Genomic DNA, 11,302 nt, shown 5'->3' on the forward strand with positions numbered 1-11,302 from the left:
CCCACTGGTGCGCGAGGCGAGCTCACACACACACACACACACACACACACACACACACACACACACACACACACACACACACACACACACACACACACACACACACACACACACACACACACACACACACACACACACACACACACACACACACACACACACACACACACACAGAGCAGGGCTTGAATGAAACACAGAGACCCAGAAGTAAGCTACTTGTACTCACGAGGCCTATTATGTGCAGAATCCCTCTCGCTTTCAGTTGGTTTTGATTGAGTGTCCACACGTGGTCGTTTAAGGACTAAAAAACGATCAATTTTTCACTTTGCTGTTAGCAAATCATTTGGCGCTCTAGCTAACAGGAAGTCAATCAAGTGTCACAAAGTAATTTAGCCTATGGGTAGGTCAAAAATTGAATGGGTGCTGACCATTGGCCTAATCATATCACCTGTGTTGGCTTTATGTTTTTGGTCCAAAATGTGTTTGTTTCACATATGCATTGATGTAATCAATAATATTTCTAATTTAATTTAATAAAAATAATAATAATTTTCGAAAAAAAAAAAAAAACACATATTTCTTGGGGGTGCTTAGGGGGTGCTTTGGCAATCCTGGGGGGTGCTTCAGCACCCCCTAGCTCCCCCCTGGCGCCGCCCCTGGGCGCAACAGCGGTAATTAAAGTTTAAAAGTCTGAAAAATGCTACAACTACTGTCACAAACTGGATGAATGTGAAGTATTTTGTTAAAGGAGGATGAAAGCGTAATTAAGGAGCACTATTGGAGTGACTTTGATGGTTATTGGACTCAGGATTAATTCATTTGGATTCCCGCTGTATGAAAAAATTAAAGGAAGGCGCGGAAGTGGAAACAATTCACAAAGGGATTAAACTGTTTAAAACACATGCTCAAAGTAAGCCGGATTTTGCTGATGTGTTTATGTGGATTCAAAAGTCGTAAATAATCTAAATGGAGGAGACCGATCTGATCGGAGCAACTGTGACAAATAATCCAACTGAAACCGGCATGGACAATGACTATGTTTTAAAAATGCGCTTATCCAGCAAAGCCTGGTTTGGACACTTTACGGGCAGAAGAAACATTTCTATCAAAGAAAAAATTATACATTTTCGTATTTTTATGCCTTTAATAGCTACTAACTTGAATTTGTATTCAAATGAATTAATGAATTATTTTTTATATTGTATTGTAATGAAGAGACAAGGCTTTTAGTGACAATCATGTATTGAGTTACAATTATATGTAAAAAAAAAAAAGAAAACAAAAGGGGGGGGGCCGCCCAGGTTGGGAACCACTGCTCTAGGGGAAGATTTCTTTGAACATTTTAAAGTAAAATGCTTTGAGCGCACAATTACTAGAGACCTGGTCTAGGGGGTACAACTCTAAAACACCCATATGAAAAAGATCGGTTTACATTTTAATAATCAAATAAGTATATGAACATAACCAATAACCTACCATAGCCAACAACAAATAAATGTAGCTTATTTTATTTTTGTTGTTCATTATCTTATTTGACCTAGTTAACATTTATTTATTTATGCATCTCTCCAACTTTAAACGATATTTTTGGATTACTGTCCTATAGTATACATTGGAATGATTTCAAACCTGTTTTGATTTATCCTAATAATTATAAAGGAGTGCCTTGGAAATATGTGTTTACATAATTTGTGGTCAAAACGTTTGAGACCCACTGAGATAACTTAGACTAAAATTAACTTATCTAAACACTCAGAGAATCCTTTACCTCACTGCAGAGATGTTCACAAGTCTTTTTTTGCAAGTCCAAGTCAAGTCTCAAGTCTTTGGTCACGAGTCCAAGTCAAGTCTCAAGTCTTTGTGGGGTGAGACTTGATCAAGTCTCAAGTCTTTGGTCACGAGTCCAAGTCTCAAGTCTCTAAAAAATAAAAGTCTCATGTCTCTTCTGGTTGTAATAAGCCTTCTATTGTCTGCTGCTATCCAGTCTGTTAAGAATACTGCACAGCTATATCTAAGAAATTCAAAGCATTTACTGTATTATTATCACTCCTATATCTATTAGCATACAGTATCAGTACTGATTAGTTGTTTGTTATATGATCACTTTAAACAGGCTATTGCAATGCAATATGAGGAAAAACATCACACTTTAGCTAAATTCAAACAACTTATAAGCAAAACACTTCAGAATCAAAAATTAGTATCACAAATACTTTATTAATCCCCCGCAGGGAAACTGTGTTAAAAGTACTTAAAAAGTAAACATTTGTTCTGTGCCATTTGCAACTAAAAAACTATTGCTGCAATATTATCTGAAATATACTGAACTGGTGATATTAAAACATGACTTGTTCCAAAAGAGATATCTACCATTAACACCATTTACCAGCCAAATGCTGGTAAATCATGCAAGTGGCTGGTACTGTATGTTGCACGCACCTGCCAAAAATAACAATGGCAATCTATTGAGTGGCTTGTAACATTTCAACATTCACTAGGCTAGCCATTTGGCCAGTGGACAAAAATGTTAAAATTTGACCTCTGCAACCGTATTGTTGAATTACACTGGGTCTCTAATGACATCTTTTAAGTCTACTATAAATAAACATATTCCTCTATCCTCTCACTCAAACCCAGTGTAATGGTAACCTGATAAACCTGTAACATTAACGTTACGTGGTCAACAATAAACCTGTAACCTGCCTATAAACCGACAGATGTATTTATGTATGTAACTATGTATTTTTCTACGTTTAACGTTAGCCAGTAGATGGTGGCAGCGGAACGTAATGATTAACGTTACCGACCTTTTTTATGTCATGTCAAGAGTTGGATGTCAACGCCACTCAACGCAAACAAGTGTGACAAGCAAACATTCACTCATCTTTTCAAATATTCAGTTACAAAGCTAGTAGCAAGCTAAGTTAACATTACATAGCTGATGCTGAGCTAAACATGTTTGCTAACGGGAGTGGCTATATACAGGACCGTCCTGTACACAACGTCAAATGACTATATACAGGACCGTCCTGTACACAACGCCAAATGACTATATACAGGACCGTCCTGTACACAACCCTCTGAAATGGCTATATACAGGACGGTCCTGTATATAAGGTCTCTGAAATGGCTATACAGGACGGTCCTGTATATAAGGTCTCTGAAATGGCTATATACAGGACCGTCCTGTATACAAGCTCCGAAATGGCTATATACAGGACCGTCCTGTAAACAGCTCTCTGAAATGGCTATATACAGGACGGTCCTGTATATAGCCATTTCGGAGCTTGTATACAGGACGGTCCTGTATATAGCCATTTCAGAGACCTTATATACAGGACCGTCCTGTATATAGCCATTTCAGGGCTTCTGTGCAGGACCGTCCTGTATATAGCCATTTCAGAGAGCTGTGTACAGGACGGTCCTGTATATAGCCATTTGGCGTTGTGTACAGGACCGTCCTGTATATAGCCTCGGCCTTTGCTAACCGTCCATATGCGTTAATGTGACTGACCTCTCCGGGTGGGTTTTCAAGTGCCTGATGACATTTGACGTTGTTGCACCAGCATCCTTGATTTTAATATTGCAGACTTTGCAATGTGCGCTCCTTTTGTTGGTGCCGCCGGCGTTTTGTTCGAAGTTTTTATAGTTGAACCTAATTACAAGCGGTACAGCTGCAGGTGTGCCGCCGGTCGCCATGGTGTTACCATGATGTTAATGTTAAAGTTAAAGGTGGGGTAGGTAAGTTTGAGAAACCGGCTCGAGATACACTTTTTGTTATATTCCATGGAATGCTCTTAACATCCCGATAGCCGGCCCGGCTAAAGTAACTGGATGGTCTACCTGCCTGTCAGCCTTCCATCGGGGCACAAACTTATCTCGTGCCCTCATTGGTCATGTGCGCGTTCGTGTGTGTTGGAGGAGGGGCTCTGTGAGGAAGTGGCAGATTTTCTCCGGTTGTGTATTTTCAAATTCTAGCGATCTCGAGCCGGTTTCTCAAACTTACCTACCCCACCTTTAATACGCCAAAAATAGAAAACACAATGATTGTTCACGAGTCCCAATACACGAGTCCAAGTCGAGTCCGAAGTCTTTTGAGCAGGAGTCCAAGTCAAGTCTGAAGTCTCTGTGTGTGCGACTTAAGTGCGACTCGAGTCCGAGTCACAGACTCGAGTCCCCATCTCTGCCTCACTGAGCCTCTCAGTCTGACAGGAGAGCTCTCCTCCACCCTGGTTGTAGAAACATCTACTTCTTATATCCGTTAGCGCTGCTAGCACCAGATTAGAATAACAACAGCGCCGGTACCGGTGCGCCCTATCCCTCGCTCGCTCTCTCGCTCCCATGCTCGCACTTTGGCTGTGAGCTGCGGGTGCCTGATAAGCCAACATCCCCCACTTACAGCGCCCATCGTACAGGGCAAATGAAAAGTGTAACCGGGGTGAAAAGGGTGTTACATTTACTTAATTATGAATGTTGTTACATCAAGGCCGAAAATGTGGATGAGCGCCAACGGTCAAAAATGTTTTTTCCTCCCAGAGCTACCAGTGCACCGCCCCCCAGATCTAGCACCCTAGGCGACCGCCTGTGTCGCATATGCCAAAAATCGGCCCTGCCTAGTAGGCTATATACAGTGGCAATGTCTCAACATTTAGCAAAATACACCTTTATTGAACATACAGTAACACAAATACTACAAATCCACATAACAAACAATCAAAAATGAAAAAGGGTCACCACTTATTATTATTTTAATAAAAAAACCTGGCTGGCGCCCCCTAGCAGCGGCGCGGCGCTGCGCCGCCACTATTTGTTGGAAACACTGATGTCCTTTATTACATTTAACCTGTTGTGGAAACATTTATTGATCAAATGAATATGAAACAAATTAGATAAATATTGCACATCGGGACTTTAACCCAAAACGTTCACAGTAACCCAAAGTGACATAATATGCACAATTAGACATATTATTATGATCTGCTCAGTTAATTTGGCTGATTCAATTATATTGAGTTAATATGTTCTTATTCTTCAATTCAAAGAATGTTCAAACTAATTTAAACCAAAAAATCATCCTCATTAATTAAGTTATTTTACCCTTAAAGCCCAATGTGACATATATGTCACATTTCAGATATTTGATACATTTCAGATATTTGACACTAGGGGGGGGTTTCTTTGTCAGAAATGTGGTGGTCTATTCAGTCTAAATGATGTTCCCCTTAATTTCCCCAAAAGTAGAAATGGGTCCAGGTTCTTATGGGTTAAAACCAGTCTATGGTTAAAACCCCCGATTAGAAATGTGAGCATCTTCTTATTATTCTTCATATTATTTTTTATTATTATTATTTTTTTTTTTAAAGAAGCGGTTTTACCCGGAAGTAATTTGTAGCAAAAAGTGCACAACAAAAGGAAATCACACCACCAGTTAAACTTGGAAAAGGAGAAGGAAAAGCAGTAATTAAGAAGAAAGGGATGGAGATCTGGCAGAAAAGGTGGGAGAAAGACCAGAAAGGCAAAGAGTGCAAAAGACAATTAGAATTCATATTTAGAAAGAAAGAAACAGAAGGGAGGAAATCATGATAGCTAGGCTCAGACTAAATCACACTGCATTGAATGGTACACTGTATGTCATGGGGAAAAGTGACAGTGACAAGTGTGGGAACTGTGGAGTTAGGGAAAATGTGGAACATATTTTATTACATTGTGTCACCTATAGAGTTGAAAGAGGAAAATTAAGGGATACCGTTTTAGAGGCAGAGAGGGAGTGGAATGTAGCTGGTATTCTGGGAACAGAAGGAGAAGGAGTAAGAGCTACCAGAAAGGCACTGTTCACCTTTTTGAGGGAAACTGGGATAGGGAAAATAATCTAACAGTAGGTTAGAATAAGACCATGGATGATTTGTTTTTTGTTTTTGTTTTTGTTTTATTTTATTTATTTTATGGTGTCTTAGTTTTATGTTTTTCGATATGCTGGTTTATTAGAAGGATGACATGGTGATACACACTCGTGTACAGTAGGTGGCGGTATGCACTTTTTACGTTGTTTGCAATCCGCCAAAAACGAGAGAAGAAGAAGAAGGACGTAATTTGTGGTAACACCATCGCTTCTTCCTCTCAAAACAACTCCGCATGCAGACAACTAGCTGAAGTTGAAAACAAACGTAACTTATTGAGTTGTATCACTTGTTGGACAACCCGACTCTAATTCTGTAGTATCATGTCCCCTCAGAGAACATCTAATTTAAAGTTTGTTTAAAGTAATCGCCGATGAGAGTATACAACAAGGACTAACGTCAGCTGCACATGCTAACTAACTAGCTCGTTAGCTGTGATGGCAACTCCTCTGATTTCCGCTCCTTTGTTAAGGTCTGTGTTTCTAATTAAATCCTGTTGACATAAATTGACCATCTAACGATGTTTGGGTGTTGGGCAACAATACCATAAGAAAACGTAGAGACCCAATTGCATTGCTGTAAAGCCATTGCGTTAGTCCTGCTGTAGCGACTAGTGCTAATGTCTTAAACATTAGCACTAGTCACCCTCTATCTAAGGATATATCATACTGATATTCTGAACAATCTGTGCTGTTGTATTTGCTGTAAAGTGTCTCTACTGTAGGCTATTTTATTTTATGTACAGCACTTTGGCTCGACCAAAAATCGTTTATAAATGTGTTATATAAATAAAACTTGATTTGATTTGAAACCTCATAGAAAAATTGGGTTATCGGTTATTTTTATTCAAGTAAAAATGTGTTCTGTGTTTTAACGTTTTGGTCATTTCGAGGCTAACATACTGTTTACATGTACCTTGCATCAACGCCAATGTAATACTACCGAATCACAAAATGATGATTGAAGCTTCACTATAGATATTGCATACTTGTGGGCGGACTACAGCACATTTATAGTAATCTCATCAACCTGAAACAGTAGAAATATAAAGTGCATAACCCATCAACCTGGTCTTCCAAGTGTAGTCTTTGCAACCATCATCGATTTTTTTTAATCTGATGCTTTTTTCCCAATGTCATATTTTTGTCTTCAGTCAAAGGGAACGCCGGGCTGCTCTGAGGAAAGAGAGAAGAAAAAAGAAACGCCAAGCTCTCGCCCAAGCCAGAGAAAGTGGTACAAAGATATAATGTTGGTGCTTCTATCATTTGTACAGTTGAAGCTGCACCAAAAGATGGATCCAACACAACATTTCCTCTGTTACAGGTTTAAAACATGGAGGAAGCCCTGCACATGAAGTGGAGGAAGAAGAAGAAATAAATGAAGATGACGTTGCTGTGGAAGAAAGGTAGGTTAATTCCATCGTCTCTCTGCTGACCTGCAGCTGAACATTCAGTGATGGGCAACACAGGAAATGTTTGTTGTTTTTTTTTATTTGTGTCCGTCTTGTTTTGTTCAGACTGCGGCTGCATACAGAGTGGTTGGAAAGAGAGAGGCTTGCCCAGGAGGAGTTCAGGCTGAGGGCTGAGAGGGAGGAGGCTGTAAGGAAAAGAAAAGAGGAGGAAGAGGTAATCTGCCGTTTGTGTGTAACATAGGAAGCATCTAAAACATGACCATTTTTGAAAACGCACTAACATTTTGTGATTCGGAAGTTATTTACCAATGTGTCAATTTACATAATATGTGAATAATTGGAGCCTTTCACAGAAGATTACTGCCCTCAGTTGGGTCTGGTTACTGTGTTAATAAATGGCTAACAGACGAGAGCACCGGAGCCTGTTCCACTGATTATTCTAAATAAGATGATTATATTCACACGCTTTATGTCGTCTTGTGTTTACAGCGAATGATAAAGGAGGAATGGGAGGCCCAGCAGAAGAAAGAAGAAGAAGAAAAAGAACAGAAGCAGCAGGACAAGCGAGACAGAGAGGTGAAACGGGCCCCAGGAGGATAAACAAAAAGAAATATATCCTCTTCTACTTAAGTGTTTATATTATCCATCCAAAAGGGAAGGTTCAGACAATCATAAAGTCATCATGTTTCTTTTTAAGATTTGTTTTTGTTTGTACATGGTTCTTAAAAAGAAAAGAAAATCCTTGACCAAGTGGCACAAGCAACCCTCCAACTCTTCAACTAAGATACACACAGAGAGAAAACCCCTAACAGCAGCTTCAGCTCTCACAACAAGGATGTATCTTTTACTGTGTGTGACTACAGTCTGTGAAATCGCTTTCCAAAAGTCCAGAAATGTTTAAATGCCAGTTCTTGTGAGTGTGGTCTTAACACACAGTAACAGATGTTGACCTCTACACATTTTCACCCGCCGTGTCTTTACACCATTTGTAGGAGGCCGTTCAGAAAATGTTGGATGAAGCAGAAAATCAGGTATGAACACAGATTAATGTCACAAGTAAAAACAAGTGTCAAAATCATATTTGTGTTTTATGAGCGTACATGTGTACTTCAAAGTCTGTATAGACTTGTTTGTCAATTTAGGAATATATGTATCCTAATGGTGTGCAGCTCAGTTTCATTTATACATGCGCAGCTCGGTTTAATGTGTTTTTATATTCAAGTTCAGTTAAACCTCACACATAAAGAACATGTCAAAGATATTTTTACACTAATTTCAGAAATAATTTCTCTCTTGCTTAATTTCTACCTCCAGACATCACTGATTATTTAGTCTTTAACCCTGATAAGTACATATTTGATTACAAAATTCGAAATATGTTCATCCAACCTTTAAAGACATATATAAAAAATAATGTTTTTATTTTTTAAAGTAGGAGCTACATCTTATTCCAGTTTAAAGTCAGACTATACAGCATATACATTTTTGTTCTTGTGTTCCAGTTAGAGAATGGAGGAGCGTGGATGAATCCCGAGGCTCCTGGGACAAAGAGCTCGGAGAACTTTGGGACGGAGCGGGACGTGGCAAACTGTCCTTTCTTCCTGAAGACCGGGGCGTGTCGATTTGGAGACAGGTACTGTTGGTTTCTCCTTTGACGTGACTTTTGACTAATTATTGCACAAGTCACAAATGTTTTTTGAATGTTTCTGTATACTCTCCCCTCTTCCTCCTTTGTGAGTCCAGATGTTCTCGGAAGCATGTTTATCCCACAGCCAGCCCGACTCTGATGATCCGGGGAATGTTTACGACGTTCGGCTTGCAGCAGTCGCGCCGCGATGATTACGACATTGATGCTTCTTTGGAATACAGCGAGGAGGAGCTGCAGGAGACTTTCCTCGACTTCTACCAGGACGTCCTGCCGGAGCTGAAGAGTGTCGGCAAGGTGGTGCAATTCAAGGTAAGATGAGATCAGGAGGAAGTACCAAAAATGTCAATCCATATATACCCTAAATAAGTAAACCATGATTTCAGAATATAAGGTCAGGGTAGCGGCTCTGATTGCTGACATGTTACATGTATTATTAGAATAACAGAACACAGCCACCAGTTTGTCAGCTCATATAAATACTTTGACAGAATTGTTTTGGTAAATTCAACTTCTGCATGTGACGTTATTTGTCAATATTTTCAATTTAAAATATTCAATATAAGTACCAAGTCAAAGAAAAGTTTTAAAGGTGTTTTATTAGTCAATTTAGATTACATAAATAAATATTAGTTTTTATTTTGCCTGGGAAATTGTAAAAAGGTCATCCTTACAGTGTGCTACACAATTAAAACATTTCAAAAATACAAATATATAAAATTATCTCCTGCCAAATTCAATCAGATTTAAGTTATCCCTCTGACTTTTTCTAAGAATTCCTATTTAAAAACCAACCTCACTGTTCAGGAATACATGACCAAATAATCAAGACTAAAAACCTACATTCGGTTTCCTTGATACCTTTTCTTTTTTAGGTCAGCTGCAATTATGAACCACACCTGCGAGGAAATGTTTACATTCAGTTTGACACGTAAGTTATCACACAACCGTTCCATAACTTTCCCAAAATAATACCTGTACACTGTTTGAAGTTCAGAATAAAACACTTAATTCTTTGTCCTCCCATCTCTCTGTTGTGTGTCCAGAGAGGAGCAGTGCATGGAGGCCATCATCAGGTTCAATGGGAGGTGGTACGCAGGCCGGCAGCTTCACTGTGAGATGTGTCCTGTTACTCGGTGGAAGAATGCTATATGTGGTGAGTTGTTCTGTCTGATAGAAGAGTTTCTTTTCATTTAGTGACATTACTGCAGAGATACAAGATTCAGTTCAATGTATTCATCTTGTTTGTGATGTATTTCCTCTCTCAGGGTTGTACGACAGACAGAAGTGCCCCAAAGGGAAGCACTGTAACTTCCTGCACGTATTTCGAAACCCTGGCAATGAATTTTGGGAGGCGGACAGGGACCTGCATCTGTCTCCAGACCGCAGCGTCAGGGGGAGTCGCAGAGACGGGTGGCAATCGGAAAGATACGGAGACAGATCGTGGAGGCAACGTCAGAACAGCAGAAGCCCCCCGAGATCTGAGAGATCCCATAGCAGACGAGAGGGAGACAGACGGAGGAGCAGGAGCAGAGAGAGCAGGGCGTCCCAGCAGCACCGAGAGGACAGACGGTCATCCAGACACAGTGACAGAAAGAACAACTGGTATCTGAGCAAGAGTAAGGATAGGTCGAGGAGTAGAAGTAGAGACAGAGAGCCAAACAGAAGTAGAGATAAAGACAGGGAGCACAAGAATAGAAGTGAAGAGACAGACAGTAGAGACACAGAAACACATGAAGAAGTGAGGAAAAGGTCGAGAAGCACAAGCAGAGAAAGGAAGAAACGCAGTACAGAAAAGAGCCCCAAGAAACCAGATACTATTGAGGAGACCAAAACACGCCGCCGCCACAAACAATCCAAAAAGGGCAAGAAAAAGAGCAAAAAGAAGCATAAGAAGAAAAGCCATCTGCCTGAAGAAGTGACCTCATCTGGAGAGTCAGAGAAGGAGAAAGAGTCGGAGGACGAGAGAGTGGAGGGTGTCCCTGCAGCGAGTCCTAGTGGGGCAGGTCAGAAAAACCATGATTTTGATCAAGGTCTGGGAGTTGACAGGGAGCTTTGTCCTGAGGTGAAACATGAACAGTCTATCACAGAAATGCTGAATGAGGCCGCCAGAGAAGGTGACATGAGTAACTCTTAGTTACCTTTCAAAATATATGAATTGGTTCTGGCTTTTCTCCTCGACATGTTTTTAGCAAGTTAGCACCTGTCACCAATGCACATGTACATATGTGAATATTTGTAGCTTTTGTAAAGTGGTTAACGTCGCTTCAATTATCGGACGCTGGAGCTGCAGAACAACATGGTTATTGATGCTGAGTAAAAACAATATGAAAAAACATCAAAACGGGG

General features: G+C 40.1%; 1 protein-coding gene across 2 annotated transcripts; it reads left to right on the forward strand.

The window, feature by feature from the left end:
* The first annotated feature begins 6,074 nt into the window (after nucleotides 1-6,074).
* On the forward strand, nucleotides 6,075-11,297 carry zrsr2 (zinc finger (CCCH type), RNA-binding motif and serine/arginine rich 2). 2 transcript variants are annotated; one of them, XM_034221089.1, is made up of 11 exons: nucleotides 6,075-6,369; nucleotides 7,051-7,130; nucleotides 7,221-7,302; nucleotides 7,414-7,522; nucleotides 7,798-7,884; nucleotides 8,301-8,339; nucleotides 8,811-8,941; nucleotides 9,052-9,265; nucleotides 9,829-9,884; nucleotides 10,000-10,109; nucleotides 10,222-11,297. In XM_034221089.1, the coding sequence occupies exons 1-11, from the start codon at nucleotides 6,335-6,337 to the stop codon at nucleotides 11,088-11,090; spliced, it is 1,812 nt and encodes a 603-aa protein (XP_034076980.1). In that variant the 5' UTR covers nucleotides 6,075-6,334; the 3' UTR covers nucleotides 11,091-11,297. The 2 variants fall into 2 exon arrangements, with proteins under 2 accessions (XP_034076980.1, XP_034076981.1); XM_034221090.1 differs by having other exon boundaries at nucleotides 6,095-6,164.
* The last annotated feature ends 5 nt before the right edge of the window (nucleotides 11,298-11,302 follow it).

The sequence above is a fragment of the Gymnodraco acuticeps genome, unplaced genomic scaffold, assembly GCF_902827175.1.
Source record: "Gymnodraco acuticeps unplaced genomic scaffold, fGymAcu1.1, whole genome shotgun sequence".
In the NCBI taxonomy this organism is placed as follows: Eukaryota; Metazoa; Chordata; class Actinopteri; order Perciformes; family Bathydraconidae; genus Gymnodraco; species Gymnodraco acuticeps.